The 22,433-nt window shown below is 36.8% G+C and overlaps 1 protein-coding gene across 1 annotated transcript in view; it reads left to right on the top strand.

Moving 5' to 3' along the window:
- DOK6 (docking protein 6) overlaps positions 1–22,433 on the top strand; it is a 373,232-nt gene that overhangs the window by 203,327 nt on the left and 147,472 nt on the right. Inside the window, exon 4 of the mRNA XM_032422703.1 lies at positions 3,381–3,500. Coding sequence (XP_032278594.1) covers positions 3,381–3,500 — 120 coding nt within the window. The remainder of the gene's footprint in view (positions 1–3,380; positions 3,501–22,433) is intronic.

The raw sequence follows: 22,433 nt of genomic DNA, 5'->3' as shown, positions 1-22,433 counted from the left end.
ACTCTCATACACTGACACATTCACACTCACACATACTGTCACAAATACCCACACACACTAAAACACACTCATATACACACGTCACAGACTCTCTCACACACAGATACACACAAATACCCCCACACTAGCAAACACACACGTTCACACATACACTGCCACACACGCGCACACACACACTCACATGTACATATGCCCTCCCCTTCTTTCTGCTTGTCCTGCAGGTCCCTGACCACATCCCTTCCAAGCTGCTCAGCCTTTGCCACAGCTCCCAGGTCCTACGGACCAAACCCACAGCCCTGCAGGGTACCACATTTAGACTCACCTGCCCGCCCCACTAGACTAACATTAGAGACAACAGAAACTGTGTGTTTTTCACCTAACCTCCTAGCACAGAACAGTGCCTCGCTTACAGTGAGTTCACGGTAAATTTTTGTTAGAAAAGAAATGAACTTCTACTGATACCTGAATTGCAAGAATGTCTCTCTCCCTCCCTCTGCCTCTCTCTTCCTCTCTGTTTCTCTCTCTCTTTCTGAAATTGTCTACACTTGTCATTAATGTGACTATATATCCTCTACTTTTATTACTTTTGCTATTTCTATTCCTACATGCTACTGTACTATTAAAACGCTGAAGTATTATATGGTTGTTTTGTCTATTGAATCCTAGGGCAAAAGAATTAATACAAATGAGTGACGTATTTCTTTAACTTCTGGGAATGCGCTGACTTTGTATTTAAAGGGAACACCGGTACAAAGGTGTCATACTTACATGACATACTTTGTCATACTTAACATTTTTATTTTGATCCCAAACAGCATTGCTACTAGGTATTCTCAGCTCCATCTATGGAGTACCAGAAATACTGTCGGGTAAAGTCGTGCAGATGAGATGTTAATTGCATGTGATTTTCCTGATGATTTAAAATTGTGGAGTCCTGAGAAATATTCAAGACATAAAAATATAAAAAAGGGAAAATATAGTCATAGTGTCTCCCTTCACAGAAATGTCAAGGATTTCTAGAGACACGGCATGGAAATTGGTCTGAGATTTTGATTTATTGTTTAAAAAGCTTTCAAAACTTTTATATAAATCTTATAAATCAAAACTCCTCTATCTGATGAAAATGATTTCCAATACATGCTGATGCTGCTTCTATAAAATTTTTTTCAGGAAGGCTGGCATTCCCTTACTAAAAGTGATTTTTCATGGAAAGCTGTGAGGTTCAGCCAGTGCCCCTTCTATATATTACTGGCCTTGTGACTGGAAAGGGTTATTTTTTAGGTTCCCAAGGAAAGGCCTAAGTAGCCAGACGTAGGCTCTGATTCCACCTGAGCAGGAGGCCAGGCTCACGTGAGAATCTACTTGCTCCCTGCCCTAGGTAGATGGTGTGTTTTGAACCACTGAGGGGATGGTTCATGACACATGCAAACTGTACCTTAAGTAAAGAAACACCTTTCATGCCTAGAGCATAGGAACTAGTGTTCTCATTAGAATAGTCCCTGTGGAGGACTACATGCTCTTTTTCTTTATTTTTTTCACAGTATTTTATGGTCTTGATAAAACTAAAAATAAATGACAAATTTGGCTTGACATCTCATTGATCAAACCTATTTTTGATGCTAAGGCAGCGTGACTAAGCGCAGCAAGAAAACATTACCCGGGTTTGATGGTATTAACTGTTGAGCAGAGCAGTTGGTATTCAAATCCCTAGAGTCAAGAAAACCTGTCACAGGTAACTTTTTATGGGTAGTTTAAAATGCCAAGGCAAAGGTTGGAATGTCATCCGTGGAGAGTAACAAGAGATTTGAAGGAAATCTATATTAAACTGTTCTAGTACAGATTTATGCTATGTGGGAGAGTCAGAAATGTCTCTGGGCAGTTGTCAATGGAAAGTTCTCATCCAATTTCTGGGCAGCAGTTTTGGGGCTTGGCCCCAAATTTTCAACCTCATACCCTTTTTCAGATTCTTCATATTATAATATCTAGAAGATATGGGCTGCAGTTCTGTCTTGGTGCTGACCAGTGATATGGGACCCAGGTGGGACTCTACTTACCCACCTCACCCACACAGGCCTTATATAAGAATCAAATTCACTTATGTTTGTGAAAGTGTGAGATACTACAAGAGTCTGTGTAGGTGTAAGATGTTCTAATGTTTCAAGCAAAGAATAAACTTGCAAATATAAAGAAGTTGGAAGATAACCAATATCTTAGATAATTGGAGTTTTCTAAAAGGGAAAGTTACTTTGAATATTCTATCCCAATTTTTTTTAAAGTAAGGATGGACCATTTTTGATGTTTACAGAAGAAAAGCTATCACATTCTTGTGCTGATCTTTGATCCATTGCAGTTCAGAATGAAGGATCAGAGCTTTGATCCACCCAAATCTAAGTCACATTCTCTCATTTATTTTAGTCTGACATTTTTCAAGTATTCATTTATATATCTTTATTTTATATTTAATTAATTTTTCTGAGTACTTGCCCTCCAAAAATTAAATCAATCTAAAATATACTAGATAGTAAACAATATTCTCAGATTATTATTTGTAAATAAGATAAAGTACATTGGAATAAGTTAAAATGACTTTAAAATATGTTATAATGTCAGCCCATGGGAAGTAATTGTGGGGATTTTTTTCACTTCTCAAAAATAGGGTTTTTTGTTTCATCTTTTTTTTATTTATAAATTCAAGTAGCCAACTTATAGTACATCATTATTTCAGATCTAGTGTTCAGTAATTTATCAGTTGAGTATAACACCCAGTGCTCATCACATGAGGTTCCCTCCTTAATGCCCATCACCCAGTTACCCCATCCCCCACCCACCTCCCTATCCACAACCCTCGTTTGTTTCAGAGTTAAGAGTCTCTCACGGTTTTCTCCCTCTCGAATGACTTCCCATTCAGTTTTCCCTCCCTTCCCCTATGGTCCTCTGCTCTGTTTCTTATATTCCACATATGAGTGAAACCATATGATAATTGCCTTTCTCTGATTGACTTATTTTGTTAAGCATAATACCCTCCATTTCCATCCATGTTGATGTAAAAGTTGGGTATTCATCCTTTCTGATGGCTGAGTAATATTCCATTGTATGTATATACCACATCTTCTTTATCCATTCATCTGTCGGTGGACATCTTGGCTCTTTCCACTACTAGGTATTCACCCCAAAGATACAAATGTAGGGATCCGAAGGGGCACCTGCACCCCCATGTTCATAGCAGCAATGTCCACAATAGCCAAATTGTGGTGTTTTTGTTTTCTTCAGGTAGATTTTTAACTCTTACCACCTACTTAGGAAAAAGGTTCAGGAAGTTATCTTCCTGTCTCATTCCTGCACAGCACTGCCTGACTTCGGTGGTGTGTGTTCATTTTCAGAGCTGGAGGCTGAGGAGTGGTGCAAGCATCTCTGCATGGAGTGTCTGGGGACCCGGCTGAATGACATCAGCCTTGGCGAGCCCGATCTTCTGGCGGCAGGCGTACAGCGAGAACAAAATGGTGAGTGTGAGTTGCCTTCCATTATTTAAAGTGCCCTAATGGTTGTAGAACTTTGACACTGGGAGGGACCTTAGGAATGTTTCAGACCAATAATTTTTAGAAGAAAGTAACCTAATCCATCTGAGCTGTGAAGAGACTTTCCCAAGATTGCATAGCAACCAGGAGAAATTCCTAAGGTACAACCCAGGTGTCCTGACTTCTTGCACTGTGATGTTTGCAATTTATCTAAATAAATAACTAATAAGTTAACTCACTAGATAGGGAGTTTTGAATGTACAACATTTCTACGTTTTCTTCTTTGAGAGTTGTTGTAGATTTAGAGTCTAAATTAACAAATTGGTTTATCATGTTACTTGTCAATAGATTTTAGGGAATTTGGTAATACCATGTCTTAGCTCAGGCTGCCAGAACAAAGTACAATAGACTGGGTGACCTCAACAATAGGAATTAATTTCTTACAATTCTGGGGGCTAGAAATCCAAGATTAAGGGTTGGTTTCCAGTGAGGTTCCTCTTTTTGACTTGCAGACAGCCATCTTCTCTTCTCGCTGTGTCCCCACATGAGAGAGAGGGAGGGAGGGAGGGAGGGAGAGAAATCTCTCTCAGGTCTTTTCTCATACAGCACTAATCCCCCACTATGGGGGACCCACCCTCATGTTCTCATCTAAACTTAATCACTCCCAAAGATTCCATCTCTAAATCACCTCAGAGGTTAGAGCTTCAACATGAATTTTAGGGAGGCACAATTCAGTCCATAGCATACTATAAGTATGCAAGGATGAAATATCAGGGTATAATAAAATTGAGGCTTATGTGATACACATTACTTACTATCCTGTTCTCTAACCTAAGAGGCATTTCTGAAATTCTGCATGTTCTTGCCTAGCACCTCTGAATCATGATATCAGAGTAATGTGATGAGCTCCTTTTTCTTCATTTTTTAAAATAATTATAATCATCACTAGATGACCTAATAAACTAAATGCAAATAGAAACTTTTCAGTGTTGCTAATTTTTGATGGCCAGTGTTTTTGAAAAGATGGAGAGGCACTGGTGAAGCTTGCCACTAATTATTAAAAAGAAATCCTGGAATTATCTGTGGCTTATAAATTAGCACAGCTAAAATTGCCCCAGGATAGCACTTGGTGATCATGAACTTGTTATGACTAATAACATGCTAACAGCCATCACTGTTTTGTAGCCCGTTAAAAAGCATTATTTTATTGTTTGATGCTAACCTGAAAAAAAAAAAAAAAAAAAAAAAGTTTTCCCTGTTAATTGGTCACAAACACATGTGGGCACAACACCTTTGCCAATGCCGGCAGTTTTCAGAAAGTCATGGAGGCATTTCTGCAACTCTTCTTCCAGCTTTCGTTTCCCATTCCAGTTCTCTCCCGCACTCTCCGGGAGGAATCTCGTCTCCGATCTGTTCCCTGAGAGCTTGTGCTGCCTACAGAACATCCCCAGGCATGCTGCTCAAAGCATGCTGCTCACCCACCGCTTCAGAAAAGGAGGAAAGAAACTCTTACTGATAAACATTCGTAAAGTACTTCATAAAGGAAATATGAAGAAAGGGAATAAATTAGGCCTGTGGGTGGGAGCATCACTGTGTGGCTCATTTAGTGTGAACTGTATATTTTTAAAAGATTTGAGGTTGTATGGGCGCCTGGGTGGCTCAGTTGGTTAATGTCTGCCTTCAGCTCAGGTTATGATCCCAGGGTCCTGGGATCAAGCCCTGCATCAGGCTTCCTGCTCAGTGGGGAGCTTGCTTCTCCTTCTCCCTTTCCCTCTGCCCCCTCCCCCCTGCTCGTGGTCACTCTCTCTCTATCTCTCTCTCTCAAATAAATAAGTAAAATCTTAAAAAAAAAAAAGATTTGGGGTTGTATATGGTTTCCACCAGGACTAATGGATAATGTACTTCTTTGGCTTATTATGAGTTTATTTATTATTTTTTTAGATTTTATTTATTTATTTGTCAGAGAGAGAGAGCACAAGCAGGGGGAGTGGCAGGCAGAGGGAGAAGCAGGATTCCTGCAGAGCAGGGAGCTCGATGCGGGATTAGATCCCAGGACCCTGGGATCATGACCTGAGCTGAAGGCAGACGCTTAACTGACTGAGCCACCGAGGCATCCCTATGAGTTTATTTTTAATTTCATAATAATGTCAGGATAATTTACTAAGATATATAGCACAAGCAGACACGGCCTGCCAAGTAAACATCTCAGGCCACAGTCTGAATGCCTGCTATGCCCCTTACTTAGCTCGGAAAATTTACTCTCTCCTGATTTTAGTTTCCTAATGAGTGAAAATTAACTCATGATGGTTTAGTGAGGCGATGCAAAATAGTCTACTAGAGAAGATCTGAAATTATATTAACATGCAATGCCATAAATGGTTTTCTTAGCTCTATTTTGTTTAATAGTCCTAACTTCATACAAAGGGATAGATGTTCTTTTAAAAATACATTTTAGAAATTTATGAGCAATTATTTAGTTAGAGAAGGTAGTGTTTGGTTCTTCTAAATGACCCCCTAAAAATACATGGTACCCTAGAAGGAGATCAGCAATCTTACTTAAACACACACACACGCACTGTCACTGAGACTCTTTAGCGTTCAGCATTAGGAGGAAACCTCATGGATGGAAGGGTCTCCTTTCCCTAGAAATCACCCTCCACTTGGTGAATTTCTCTTTGAGTCCCAAGGCCATAGACAGGACCATTGCTCCAGGCTCTTCAAGTCTGCGTACACTTTCTTTAAAGTGCCTTGGGTTCAGGTGATAACATCTCTCCTCTGTTCTTGGCCCCTTGAAGGCTAGCTAAAACTTTTTAAAATAGTCATTCATACCAAAGGAGAACATGAAAAGCATAAATCTTGACAGAATATCAGGATTACAGGTTTTACTATTGCTAGCTTAAAAATTTCAGTGTGTGTGTGTGTGTGTGTGTATACACATACTTGCTGGCTAGGAGAGAAACATACACAGATTGACCTACTTGGTTACTTGCATACCCTGATTTTCTCACTCGCTAATCAACAGACTTCTCTTATAAATATGATAATTCCATTGTATGGTCCCCTTGAAATAAATACCAGTGGTTCTCATGGTAAAGACTAAAAATGGTCTTTGGCCAACTTCAGCCCCCACCCTTGGGTCCCATGGTTGCTTTAGGGACACACCTGTTCCTAAGACAGTACACCTGTTCATTTTACTATGTGTAAGGAAAGTACTTACTGTTTTAGCTAGCTTATTAAAGTCTTTCAAAAATAACATTATCTTTTAAAACTGTCCTTTCATGTCTTTCTATCACTATTCCAGACTCTTCAGGTATAACACTTCCTGAAATAAATAAAATTCTTCACTTCCTAATACATGTTTGAAATCATTAATATGTACAGATTTGAAAGATTTGTCATTCCAGATTCAAGTTTTTTTCTTAAGGTGTTTTAGTATTAAATTATATAATGTATTCTTCATCAGAAACATTATTTTACTATTTTATCAATGGTGGGCTTGGACTTAATTTGGAATTTCTCCTAAGAGATGAGATCCATATGCCTGCAGAATTGATGTCAGAAATGACATTGTTGTGGCTTGGGGTGATCTTGTGGTACCCTATCATCAAGGAAAGACTCACTGCTTAGGCTTGACCACAGCATTTTTTTTTTTTTTTTTTTTTTTTTGACATTCGGAATTGCTCCTTCTTTTCTAATGTTTTTCTGACTCTTCACAGAGCTTGGTCTTATTTACTCTGAGACCAGCTAAGAATAAACATTTGTGCAAATAATTTTTAAAGGTGTAATGTGTGTTGCTGAGATAAAAGTGGTTATCGATTAAATTCTTCGCTCTAATCATCTTTATCTAGTGCTGTCAGCTGCTTTCATATCGACTCAGAATCCCACATGGTATAGGAGAAAGTAAACACACACACACAAACTTATTCTTAGACCTCAGATAACACGGCCACAAGAAGTGTATATTAAGTCGACATTTGAACTTTAAGTTCTTACAACTTCTAGAATCTTCACATCTTTCTGTAATATTTAAGGTAGCCTACACTGACCTTAAAATGTATGGTGTTACAATTAATGGTCATTTATAAAGGATTCACTATACATAATAGCAATTTTAGAAAACAAAGGTTACATGTTAATCATTAATAGCAGAATTAAGCATCATAACCAAGAAGGAAGGCACTTGTAGAAAATTCCTGCAATTGTTGTTGGAAGCAGATTCAGAGGATATGTCCAGTTTGCTACTGATGTTAAGAGATCACCATTTGGAACAAAATGGAAAAGTAACTCAGACTTTACCATCTGGTTAATTCAGAGTCAGATCTGAAAGTTTGGTTTTATCTAGGAACTAGTGTCCCTGCTTATGAATGGACTAGAATTGGTACAAATTTTTACTTTTAGCCCAAGAATGTGTATAACTTTCCTCCAGAAGCAAAGCAGTATTCCAGTGTTTTTTTCTAAATTATTTACCTGGGTTTCCTTAGTAACCATGCTTCTTACATTCCATTCAGACACTCTTGTATGTCATTCACTCATTCAGTATTCACCCATCAAACATTTTTGAGGCTATGATATGCAAGAACTAGGCTGAGGAAATGTAGAATTATATAAAATATGGTCATTACTTTCAAGAAGCTCCCAAAGTAGTGAAGGAGACAAACCCGTAAACAAGGTGCTTAATTAGATCATTGTGTTTTAAAATAACGCTGTGTTACTTGTCACACAAAATCTCAATAGCACAGACCTTTATCATTCATGCACAGATGGGTTGGCCAGGATTCTCCTGACTTAGGCTGGGTGCTGCTGAGATTGGCCCCAAGCTATACAGGTGTCCCTGTCTTTTCCATTATATCTCTTACCCTCCTTACACTAATGGCTACCCAAGGCATGTTCTCAAAACAAAAAACAGTAGGGCAAGCAAGCAAGCCCAAACTTGCAACACAAATTAAGCCTCTGCGTGTGTCATGTCCACTGATATTCCATTGGCCAAAGCAAATCCTATGGCCAAACCCGAAGTCAGGAGGCCAGCAGGACACTCTATCTAGGAGGCCATGACATGAGTTGGAACTTATGATCTAATATGGAGAGGAGGGGCGCCTGGGTGGCTCAGTCGTTAAGCGTCTGCCTTCAGCTCAGGTCATGATCCCAGGGTTCTGGGATCGAGCCCCGCATCAGGCTCCCTGCTTGGCGGGAAGCCTGCTTCTCCCTCTCCCACTCCCCCTGCTTGTGTTCCCTCTCTCGCTGTGTCTCTCTCTGTCAAATAAATAAAATCTTTAAAAAAAAAAAAAAAAAATATGGAGAGGAAATGAAGAATTGAGAAAAAAAATGATCCAATCTACCATCTGAGGTGTAAAAAGTGCATGCTCAACTAAAGGGAAAATGATGTCAGAACAGCCTATCTTCTTCTTTTTTTAAATTATTTTTTATTCCTCCAAACAAGCTTTTTCAATCAGGCAAATCTGCAATTCTTAACGCCCATCAATAGTTAAAGCCAATATTTGCAGAAACTTACTCACATGGAAAATGACCAGTTAATGACAAAACAATGACAACAGTAACAATAAAAGTCTCCCTATTTTAAGGATCTTTTCCCCAATTTTTCAAAAATGATCTGGGGTAAATCATTTTCATTCTTATACACATTCTTTATAACCATTAAAGAAAAGTTTTCCAAGTTTATTTTTTTTGTCCGTAGAACAACCATGAGCAAAACCAACTTTTGCATGGGAAAAAACCTACACGTACCTATATTTAAGCTTCTAAAATGCCATCCACATACTCTAGTATTTCCCAAAATGAGTTCCAGGAAATTCTACTGCTATTACTACGTGCTCTCTGAAATGAGGTTATCAGTGGAGTAAATTTAATACTATATAACACTGTTATGGGTTGAATTGTCCCCTCCCCAAAATAAGATATATCGAAGTCCTAGCCTTCAGTCCCTAAGAATGTGATCTTATTGGGAATAGGGTCTTTACAAAGATAACCAGGTTTAAATGAAGTCATTAGAATGACCCCTAATCCAATATAACCTACAATATATCCTTATAAAATGGGGAAATTTGGACACAGAGACAGACATGCACAGAGGGAAGATGATGTGAAGACACAAGCAGGCGGACTGCAGTGATGCATCTACAAGCCAAGGAAGGCTAAAGATTGCCAGAAAACACCAGGAACTAGAAGAAGCAAGATGGATTCTTCCCCTAGAGCTTTCAGAGAGGTCATGGCCCTGCCAACACCTTGATTTCAGATTTTTAGCCTCTAGAACTATGAGGTGTTAAATTTATGTTGCTTTAAGCCACCCAGTTTGTGGTACTTTGTTACAGTAGCTCTAGGAAACTAAAACCAACTCTGTATAATGATCACAACATACATTAACAGTGAAGTTATTGAGGTGTCCTATAGTAAAGACCTTGTTTAAGTTTGTATAATGTTACTTTTCCCAAACTCAATTTTCTATGTGTCTCTTTCTACACATAACACTTATTCATACCCTGTAGAACTTACCTTACATGAAACACATCTGAAAATGCCAGTATAGCCCACAGAGGTGATTATCCACAGGGAAGACTGAAAGGTGAAGATGATGGGAATAGCCACCCCATCAGGAATAAGATAACATTCATAAATGCAACACAAAGTCTTGAACAGGCTACACTCTTTGCCTTGCCTTGTGTTGCATTGCTTTAATTTCAATGATGGATATTGACACTGCATATAATTAACAAACCTGGTTAAAACTACCACTTTCCCCATTTGGTGGTCTTCAACATGCACTACAATGGAATAAACGTCAATACCATATATATTTCTGCCTCTTTTTTTTGTTTTGTTTTGTTTATTTTTTTGATTAACATATAATGTATTATTTTATTTCTGCTGCTTTTTGCAGTAAGTGCTTCAGGCAGTCAAAAATGCTTTAAGTACTTCTCTTACCACATTGCCAAATCAAAATGATCCTTTGTCAGACTGAAACCGTGTCATTGCAAAGTGAGATGCATACTGGAAGAACTATCTTGAAACACCAAAGGACCGGTCGTGTTTCCTTTGCCCTGGAAACATTCCCTGTACAAACACAGTGAGAACAAAGATGCAAATTTCAAAAGCATTTTTAATAATGTGAAAGGAAAACTTTTGAGGGGAGAATGTTGAATCCAGAATTACTGGTATTTCCCAGCCTCAGGCAAGAAGAAAAGAGAGACTTTGAAAATAAGTTTTCTGGAGAATAAGAAGTAAATGACTTGCCCTTCCCGTTTCCATGGGAGTTTGGGTGGACAGAGACACATGTTTATATCTCCTTATATAAACTGGAGATTTCTTCAAGAGCAAATACTAGAATTTGATTCTCCATATTGGGTTTGATGAAGAGCATGGGAAGAATAGTGGGGAGATGTCAGGAGTGCCCAGAAAGGTGTAAGAAGACAAAGAGAGCCTCAACTGTCTCAAAACACAGTGTGGCCTAGAAGGGGTGCCCAAGTTCCTATGTGCCCACCCTGGACTCCAGACACTATCTAGGAGTCAAAGTTGCCATATCACAGGAGAGCAGAGTGATGTAACTTCACAGGGATGTGGATACATACAAACCAGATAAGAGGACTCCCATTTCCTCTGTTGACTCCTGTGACTATATCAATTCAGCCTAAGATGAAAAGGTGAGGAAGATCCAAGACTGAACTTGATCACACATTGGGTTAAATGAGACTTCCTTTGACAGAAAATAAATATAAACATACAAAAAAGAAAAGAAAACCTTGAATGAATTCAATATATAAAAATGAGATTTCACTTTTTGATACAGCCAAGTTTTGATGAACTATTTTTTTCTTGCCACAGTAAAACAAAATAGCCTAGAGCATAAAAGTCCAACATGGAACCTGATAACAAAAGTCGCCAGACAAATTTAGTGTATCATCAAGGTGTATTCTACTTCTAAACTCTGGGGTCATCAGCAAGTGACAGAAATTCTCTAAATCTCAGCTTCCTACTCTTGAGAACGATCATGATAGTGTGTATCTCATAGGATTGTTGTGAGGATTAAGTAAAACCCAGCATGGGAACCAAGTAGCACAGTGCCTGGCAGGAAAGTCAGTAGGTGTCTGGGACACAGGTGAACGTCACCATCACACTCACGTCAGGAGTGTGCTAAGCAAGTAAATTCTGGGTCCCCCACCCATACCCACAAAGAAAACATTTCTTAGGATGCAGGGCCAGATGTCTATATTTTAACAATCTCAGTGACCCTAATGTGCACTAACATTTGAAAACTTTGGGTAATAAACTCAATTATAATTAGCTTCAAAAAATCTACCAGTGATTTTAGGATTTAGTCATTTGACTAAATACAACATCCTTGTATTATCTTCTTAATACCTGTTCACATTGTACTGGTAGCCCCTTTTTACTTCATATGGGTTATGTGTGGGTTTTTTTTTTTTTTTCTTAATCAGCATCATCAGAGATTTACCTATCTGTTAGGCTTCTCTTCATTACGTTTTAAATTGTATTGATTTCTGCTCTCATTCAATATGAGTTGCTTCACAGTTTGGGGTTTAATTGCAGGTTCTTTTTCAAATCTTTTGAAATGGATGTTTGATCATTAATTTTCAGCTTTTCATTTTTCTAATATATTTTGTAAAGCTCTACATTTTTCTTTGAGTACAATTTAAAATTCCAATAGCAACAGTATCTTTCCCAGTGCTCAGGTTATAACAGTTGTTAAAATCGGAGGGGAAAGTGTTGTGAGAAATGTTTTTAATTTCCATCTGCCATAAGGAAAAAAAAAATTTTTTTTTAAGATTTTATTTATTTGACAGAGAGAGACACAGCAAGAGAGGGAACACAAGCAGGGGGAGTGGGAGAGGGAGAAGAAGGCTTCCCACAGAGTAGGGAGCCCGATGTGGGGCTCGATCCCAGGACCCTGGGACCATGACCTGAGCCGAAGGCAGACGGTTCACCGACTGAGCCACCCAGGTGCCCCCATAAAGAAACATTTCTTAATATTATCTCTGATTACAGAGATATTTATGAATTTTATTCATAAATAAAATCTAATATGTAATTTAAATCTTTGAACTTCACTGGATAAAAAATATTTTAAAAATAATAAAGGAAATAGTTAGGAACCATACAAAATAAGAGCAACATAAGTAAAGCATTAATAATTTGACAACAAATTGATGATAAATTTTAACAAGTTATCTTTTATTAAAATATAGCCTTTCTCATGTTGGGTTAAAAATAATCTAATTTTTAAAAATAATCTACTTTTATACCACTTACTAGAGATTCAAATTACCCAAACTGACTCACAAAAAAATAGAAAATCTAAAGAGCCCTGTACCCATTAAAGAAATTAAAATTATTAGGGCCCCTGGGTGGCTCAATCAGTAAGCGTCCAACTCTTGATTTCGGCTCAGGTCATTATCTCAAGGTTGTGAGATCAAGCACTGTGTCAGGCTCCATGTTGGGTATGGAACCTGCTTGAGATTCTCTCTCTCTGCCCCTCCCCCTTCCTCTCTTAAAAAAAAAAAAGAAGTTAAAATTATTATTATACAACTTCCCATATACAAACCCTACTCCCACATAATTGCAATGTTGAATTCTATCAAGCAGTTAAAGAAGAAACAATAACAATTGTATGCAAACTCTTTCAGAGGAGGAATTCCACAACTCATCTTATGAGGCCACTATAACCCAGATGCTAAAACCAGGCAAAGTCAATATAAAAAAGAAAATTACAGACAAATATCTTTCATGTATATAAGTATAAAATCATTTTAAAAATTAGAAAAGGAATATTAAGTATTACATGGAAAGATAATACACTGTGATCAATATTGGTATGTGCCAGAAATGCAGACATTTCCTGAAATCAATCAATATCTTTCACTATATTAATAGAGGGAGAGATCATATGATTATTACAGTTGATCCATAAAAAGCATTTGATAAAACACAATATTCATTTATGAAAACAACTCTTAAAAATTTAGGAATAGGATCTCAAACTGATGAAGGACACCAATGAAAATCATTCAGAAAATATAATTTTTGAAGGTTAAGATATTGAATACTTTCCTCAGAAGATTGAGAATAAGACAAAGATATCCTTTCTCACCAATTCTATTCAGTATTCCACTTATTCTACTTAAAGTTCTGATTTGTGTACTATAACTAGAAAATAAAGTAAAATCATAAAAATTGGTAAAGAATAGGAAGCAAAGGGCGCCTGGGTGGCTCAGTTGGTTAAGCGACTGCCTTCGGCTCAGGTCATGGTCCTGGAGTCCCGGGATCGAGTCCCACATCAGGCTCCCTGCTCGGCGGGGAGTCTGCTTCTCCCTCTGACCCTCCTCCCTCTCATGCTCTCTGTCTCTCGTTCTCTCTCTCTCAAATAAATAAATAAAATCTTTAAAAAAAAAAAAAAAAAAAAAGAATAGGAAGCAAAGATAATGTACCTGGAAACTCCTAAGAAATCTGTGAGAAAACAACCATAACTAAGTGAACTCAGTGATATTTCAGGATAAATATTTAATATGCAAAAATGTGTATGCATGGGCATGTGTGTGTAAACATATAGATTATATATATATATAATATATATATATAGATTATATATATATATATATACACACATTATATCCATATATATTAGGAATGAGCAATTACAAAATGAAATACAAAAATATCACTTACAGTACCATCAAAAACCATCACATACTCAGGGATAAAACTGGCAAAGTATATAACCAGACCTCTACACTGAAAATTAAATATTGCTGAGAGAAATTAAAAGATATCGAAATAAATGGAATGATAAACTATGTTTTTTATGATTGCAGTAGTCAATTTTGCTAAGATGTCAGTTCTCCTTAATTAACCTATGGATTTGACACATCTGCCAATAAAAATCCTAGAAGTCAGACATTTTTTCTAGAACTTGATGAGACAATTTCAAAATGCATTTGGAATGAAAAGGCCTAAGACTAGCCAAACTATCTTGAAAAGACAGAACCAAATTGGAATGGGTACCCTTTCTAATTTGAGGATTTATTATAACTGACAGCGATCAAGACAGACAATAGACAATAGTCTATGGAACAGAACAGAAAGCAAATGATTCATACATATGAATTAGTAATTTTTGACAAGGACACCAAAGTCCTCTTTCACAAGCTTATTGGTAATTTCCATGAGAAAAGGAAAATGTCTTTAATAAATAGTTTTAAAGTGACTGGAAATCTATAGGGGAAACGATGAACCTCAATCCCTACCTCACACTATTCAAATACCAATTTAAGATGGATGTGACTTTGAAATAGGCCAACATTTCTTTTATAAAGCACTGTAAGCAAATTATAAGAAGAAATAATTTGGACTTCATCAAATTTAAAACTTTGCTCATCAAAAAAGCACCATCAAAAAATTAAAAAGGAAATAAAAAATAAAAATGGAAAGCCACAAACTGGGAATAAATTAGTGATGTGGTGAAGCTGGATGCTCCTCGCTCACAAGAACCTACTAGAACAGGCAAAAATAAGATACAATGTTAGAAATCAAATCAGTGGTTGGTTCTGGGGCATTGGCAGCTGGAGAATGGCATAAGGGAACTTTCTGGGGGGCAGAAAAGTTTTGTATCTTAATGTGCCTTTGTCAAAACTGAAAGAACATTATAAGTAACATATGAACATTTCATTATGTTTCAGTATAGTTCAGTATACCAGCTAATTGTAAAAAATAAAATGCTAAAACTGCTATGAAAAGTGTAGGAGAATATTAAGCTTCTTTCATTAACATTAGACTTATTACAAAAATTAAAGAAAACCATTTTCCACTTTCTGGATTTACATAAATATTATAAACAAAATAACAATCTGAGAGGAAGTCTTGGTCATAAACATGGTAGGAACAATTTCTAGTATATAGAATTCTCACTGACAACGCAAGTAACAGTAAACTCAATTTAAAAAAAAATTTCTGGCAAAAGACATTTATATAAATGAATATATAAAATGGATATTTTAATTGGAATATATATTGGTAAGGAACTTCTGGAAATCAATTTGGCATTGTCTGATTCTTTAAAAAGTTTATGGCATTTAATCTAATGATTCAGATTTTAGTGCCCAGCATAAGTTAATAATTAAGGATATTAAAGTGATCCAAAGCTTATATATAAGAATAAAATAAACCCTATGACTCAATATGAAATGACTGAATTATTCAGTAAATTGAGCTAAAAGTTGATTATTTTACTGAAGCCTAATGTATATTAGACAAAAGTTGGCTTAACTTTAATATTCATCAAGTAGATAATTATTAAATAAAATATGGCATAGCTATACAGTGGAATATTATGTATTCATTAAAAATTATACTCCCAAGGAATATTTAACAGCATCTGAAAATTCTTTTTTTTTTTTTTTTTTAAGATTTTATTTATTTATCAGAGAGAGAGAGAGACAGAGGCAGGCAGAGGGAGAAGCAGGCTCCTTGCTGAGCAAGGAGCCCGATGTGGGACTCCATCCCAGGGCCCTGGGATCATGACCTGAGCCGAAGGCAGAGGCTTAACCGACTGAGCCATCCAGGCGTCCCAGCATCTGAAAATTCTTATCAATAATAAGTACAATATAGATGGTTCAATACTTTGTATTTAATATAATCACAACTGTATGTGAATATATTTGCATATTAAGATACACTGTTACTTTAACAAAGATGCTCTCTGCAAGGTATAATAGCAGTTGAGTTGTTTTTTTTTTTTTAATGATTTCCTGCATTTGCTAGAGTGAACATGATTTACTTGGAAATGCAGATAAAATCCAGTCAGCAGTCATTTTTTTTTTTTTTGTTAAAAGAAAGGAAAAGAGAAAATTAATTAATTAATTGCTGGGGGATTAAAAAATATGCCTTTTAAAATTATTTTTTATTTTTAAGTCCTGCCAAGTGATTGAAGAAATGCAAGCATTCCAATTCATAGTAGCCATTGAACAGATGGCATCTGGCAACTGAATTTATTGCTATTGCCACATTATAATAAAATAAATTTTGACAAATTTCCGTACTGTCATAGAAATGAAGTCACAATTCCTGAAGATTTCCACACATTTTGATGAGTATAAATCATGCTTTGTTTCATTGCTGGTATAACTGCATTATACAGATATCAGGATGTGTCTGAATGTACAAATATCTGCTTCCTCCGTGTGGCCCCATTTCTAAAGCTGCTGAAATTGAAGTCTGACCACTGCAATATCCTAATATTAGGGAAATTTAGAGATAAGAATATAAGGTTTGGGATGATCTTGAAACACCTCATTATTTTCTGAGTAATATCTGGTTCTGTTTAATTCCTTGACACTTCATCTAACTGTCAAAAACAAGGCAAATTTTCAGTTTGTTTCCTGAGATTAAGAATTCCTCATATCAGTGAGATCATATGATACATGTCTTTCTCTGATTGACTTATTTCACTTAGCATAATGCCCTCTAGTTCCATCCACATAGTTGCGGGAGTGGTGGGGGGTGGGAGGGATGGGGTGGCTGGGTGATAGACATTGGGGAGGGTATGTGCTATGGTGAGCGCTGTGAATTGTGTAAGACTGATGAATCACAGATCTGTACCTCTGAAACAAATAATACATTATATGTTAAAAAAAAAAAAAAAAAGGAAGAAGATAGCAGGAAAGGAAAAATGAAGGGGGGGAATCAGAGGGGGAGACGGACCATGAGAGACTATGGACTCTGAGAAACAAACTGAGGGTTCTAGAGGGGAGGGGAGGGGGGGAATGGGTTAGCCTGGTGATGGGTATTAAAGAGGGCACGTATTGAATGGAAGCACTGGGTGTTATATGCAAACAATGAATCATGGAACACTACATCAAATAAATAAATAACAAAACAAACAAACAAAAAAACAAGGCGAATTATAATGATGGGGTGAACCTAGCATCCAAACTGAGATGAATACTCAGTAATAAATTCCATACTCCAGAGTGCATAGTCAATTTCTCAAATACCAGACTCTTGTGGATTTATTCATTAATGCTTAATTTTAGACCAATGACTCTGCTCCTGGGACTAAATAATATTTAGTGAACTGTTCATTAGTTCAGTGTTAATATTAAAATTCCATGTTTTGAATTGATACATAATAACTGTTAAATATAGAGCAGAGAATGGGACTTTCTTGCTCTCTCAAAAATGTACTGCAGCCCAGAGTAATGGGTGATGGGTGAAAAGCCCCATGAAATTCTAAAGATTAGGCTGGATGATTAATTCAAGAGGAGTCTTTGAAGGTCTTTCATAGGAGAAGGGCAAGAAGGAGGGACACATCCCCTCCCAAGCATGATGAAAGAGGAGAGGCAAGAGAACTACTCATAGAATTTGGATTGTTTGCCAGATTAGGAGATTGACCTCTCATCCTGCCCATGCTGATGGAGCCATGCAATCATGGAGTCCTGCCCTGGCTGGTACCACAGCAGTGTGCGAGAGAGTTTGGGGGACAGCTTGAGTCTAGAGATGCAGTGGTTTCTGTTTCCACTATGATAAATCTGAGGGCAGGATGCAAGATGCAGGCTACAGCTGTTCATGATAGCCAAATAAGAAGATAAAGGTCACCAACTAGATGAGATACATTTCCACATTTGATGAGACAACAAAGTTTGGATCTTTTAATGAACCAGCTTCAGTAATAAATTTAATTTAAACAAATGTTTTACATAAATAGTGACTTTCCTGATCACATGACACTTCGGGAAAAAAAAAAAAACAATTGAATACTCTTGCCATAAGAAAATCTCAGTTAAATATTTAAAGTTATTTTGTAAAAAGTAAAAAATAAGTAAATGAAGTTCTTTTGAACAGTAAGTTGCATATACAGTGAGTTTTACTTTAGGGAATCACTGGTTGATAGAAACAACTAAGTGAAATCCAAAGTTATAAATAAATTAACCAATTGGTGGTAGCTATTACTAATCATTACAAAACCAAATTTTATATATGTAATTATTTTATATGTATATTATATGTAATTATTAATTTTCTTTGAGTTATTTAATTTAATAATACCTACACATTTTCATTAATGAACTTCAACAAATATTTAAGCTTGTATTCTCTGGAAGACCCTGGAATTGAAATGCAGAACATGATGATGTCACCAATGAGCTAAAGAATGCCTTTCTTTTCATGGGGCTTCTCCTTTTGAGCTACACTTGGATTTTAAAAGGAAGAGAAAGAAAAAGTATAGGAGTTCACACCCACTTACCTGAAGTTACTATAAAATTTAAACCTATTAAATTTATAACCTCTCCGTGTGGAACTACCTGATGGTCTTTAATATTTATGGATCTCTTGGTTTCCAAATATTTATGCATAATATTTAGTTCCATGTTCCATCTTTTTTTTTGACCCAAGATTCAAGTCCATAACTTCTGAAGTAACTGGAGAAGTGGAATGGGTAGAGGGAGTATGAGTGTTCAGCAATCAGCTGACAATTAAAACTTACCAGAACCCTTCTTGAAAAAAAGGAATGAATTGGCATCCAGTCTACATTTCCCGAATTTATTCTAAGTAACTAAGATACAAAAGATGCCTTTTATGTTCATGGAGTCACGATGCACTGAATGTTCACTATGTGCTAGATGCACAAAATTATTTAATACATAAATTCCAAAAGCCTGTATTTTTAAAAAGACTAATTAATTATAAGTGAGCAAATGTATTTGTTTTTAGTATGGCTCTTTCTTTAAAACCAGTTTTCCCTCTGCACTGTTACAAGATGGAAATTATTAAGAAACTGGTCAAAGACCTCATCATCCTTTTGTGTTCTGCTTATTTCTACTCACTAGATGATGTTTCATTTCATGTTAGAAACTGCATCTCTGATCCTCTGCTTCCTGCAACCCCTACATGCTCCGCTTGTCCCCACCTGTCAGGCTCAAGCTCATAGCTATATTTGGATTGTTCCTGCCCTAAACCAGATCTATTTAAAATGTCATTGGCTGAGAAAGGAAGGTTTCAGTCCTTCTCAGGGCTGATGACCCATTCAATCTCCACACATCACCCGGGGTCTCATTCTGCCTTTTCCAAGACCATTTCTTCGGAGTGTAGCTACCCTTTCTTCGGAGTGTAGCTACCCTTTCTTGCCAGACTTTCCAATTCAATTTGACCAAACCTTGTTTTGTAATCCCCTTGAGACTGTTCTTGTGGTTGTCACCTTAACTCTGGTCCCAGGCCCTCTGCATGGTCTATTCCTTTGGATCTCTTCATCCAACCCTAGAGTAGAAATGCCCTTGTAAACACAACCACACAATCAATAATAGTAAGCATCTTTCTTGGACATGACAATTAGTTTTGTAAATATTTCACCTTGCTATTTTTTTAGCCACTTAAAATAAAATTATGCATTCTCATATATCAGCCATTATACAAACCTAAATTTTATCAAACTACAATTTCATGGGTCATGAAATTGGGTCATGTGTTTGGGATTTTTTTTCACTCTAGAATTCTGTAGTTTATATATGTGAATATGTTTTAATCTAATATTTTTTTACATAACCTTTTCAAAAATTTATTTCTTCACACATTCAGTAGTCTTCACAAGACCTAGTGTTAGTAGAATTTTTATTCATGTTTCAGGATTTATTATCATTAATTTTTTTTAAGATTTTATTTATTTAAGAGAGAGAGAGAGTGCGAGCAAAGGGAAGGGGAAGGGCAGAGGGAGAGAGACAAGCAGACTCCCTGCTGAGTGTGGAGCCCGATGTGGGGCTCAATCGCAGTACCCCAAGATCATGACCTGAGCCAAAGTCAGATCCTTCACCAACTGAGCCACCCAGGTGCCCCTTATTATCGTTATTTAAACAGCTAGTTTCTGTGCTTGCTTTGGCAGCATAACTACTAAACAGCTAGTTTCTTTTCTAATTCTTCTGGGTACTTGGAAATGTGTTGTTTGGTGTTCCTTAACGATGTATTTATTGTTATTGTTCATTACTTTAAAAGAAAATAATTCGAATATACATACATACTTTGATGAACTGAAAACTGTCTTTCATGTACCTCCTTTCTTTCTATGCCTCTCACTTCTTTAAAAAATATTTTATTTATTTATTTGAGAGAGAGGGAGAGAGGGAGAGAAGCAGACTCCCTGATGAGCAGAGAGCCCAATTTGGGGCTCGATCCCAGGACCCAGAGATCATGACCTGGGCCAAAGGCAGAGACTTAACCACCTGAGCCACCCAGGCACCCCATGCCTCTCACTTCTTTTGTTCCAATTCACATAAGAACTCTTTCATGACAAATCAGTCATGAGTCAGTTGAAATGGGATTACTTTATTTGAGCCAAGATTAAAGGGCAGTTTTGATTTAAATGTGCTGGTTTGTTCTACAAGAACATTGCATCACTTTCAAAAGCATCCCTCGTAGCTCCTCTAATGCCCCTAATTCCTTGGCAATACTCTAAAATGAGCTTAGCAAATCAACAGTTCTCAAAGTGTGGTCCCCAGAGCAGCAGCATAAACAACCTCTGGGAACAAGTAGAAATGTAAATTGTCCAGCCCCAGCCCAGACCTACTGGATCAGAAACAGAAAGGGTGGAGGACTACCCAGCAATCTGTGTTTAAACAAGCCCTACAGGTAACTTTGATGCACACTAACGCTCTCTGCAGTAAAACCAAAGGTAGGCTTTTAAATAAGAAAGTGACATGATTAGAGGGTGGTTAAAACACCTGCTTCATACAAGCATTTCACAAAGTTAAACATTTTAAAAAGTCATTTCGGGGGAGCCAGTTTTAGCTATTCCATATTAAAGTGGTCTTTCCAATGGAAACCATAACAAATTTTAATGAAGCAACGTATTTTACATTATTAAGGGCATAAAATACTCACAGCAAATGCAGAAACATTTTTTCCATGACAATGGAATCAAAGAAGAATAATTTACTAGATAACTTGAGCTGCCTTCATCCTCTGCTGGATTAAATTAGTCTACATGTTAATTGAACCTCAAATCCTTGGAAATTAGCCATTAGGATAAGATGACTTTTGAAAACTTAAAAATCGAAAATAAAATTTCTTAGAATAATTCCTTTTGTAGGATGAGAGAGATAGTATCAAAAGGAAGGTTGGAATGTTCCAAATCATAACAAGAAGGGGATAATGTGAATTGCTGGGTAAGACTAGGGAAGTAGAAGGTAGCAAGAAGGATGTGGAAGATACATTTCACCTGCTTTACATAGCCTACAGCTTGCCCTTGGAAGGACTCCCTCCAGACAGGTTATCCAATCTCTTTGTATTTGTTTGTAAATGAACCTCACTATTTTGACATCGAGAGCCCTACATCATGTGAATCTTATTAAATCCAATTCATTATTTTTCTGTTTTTCAGTTCGTGTTTCCCCAATGTCCATTGTGATGATTGTACTCTTTCTCTGTTTATTTTTTCTAGATTTTCTCTACTAACATTAGAGCACACAGATATTTCAGTGAAAATGCAATGGTTCTTTTGGGTCCTCTGTAATACCCCTAGGTTATAGGTAATTTACCATGTATCATCCATGTGGAGAACAGGGTCCTCGATGTCAGGGTTATTTTTTTCCATGTTCTTCTTTTTTCAGTATCAAACTATGGGTGTGAATATCAAGGGTCAGTGCAGCCTTAACCAACAGTAAAATGGCTAATGGTGTTTATTTCAATATTTTAGAAGAAGTTTTATTTCTTGACGTTTTGGCAATGATTCTTTGGTTGCTATCTTCAGACTCTAACTGATGGAGAGGAAGAAATTTAGAAGAATGTTTTACATTCCCCTTTTATAACAAATGTTTTACCTCTGCACAACAGATGCCGCTGACATATGATTACTTCCAAATGTAAAGGCTGAACTTTATCTGGAGGGTCTTGACAAAGAAAAGAAGATTT

This window comes from Phoca vitulina, unplaced genomic scaffold (assembly GCF_004348235.1).
Source record: "Phoca vitulina isolate PV1807 unplaced genomic scaffold, GSC_HSeal_1.0 scaffold27, whole genome shotgun sequence".
NCBI lineage: Eukaryota > Metazoa > Chordata > Mammalia > Carnivora > Phocidae > Phoca > Phoca vitulina.
The sequence above is the reverse complement of the archived record's forward strand: the minus strand, read 5'-3'. Positions and strand labels throughout refer to the sequence as shown.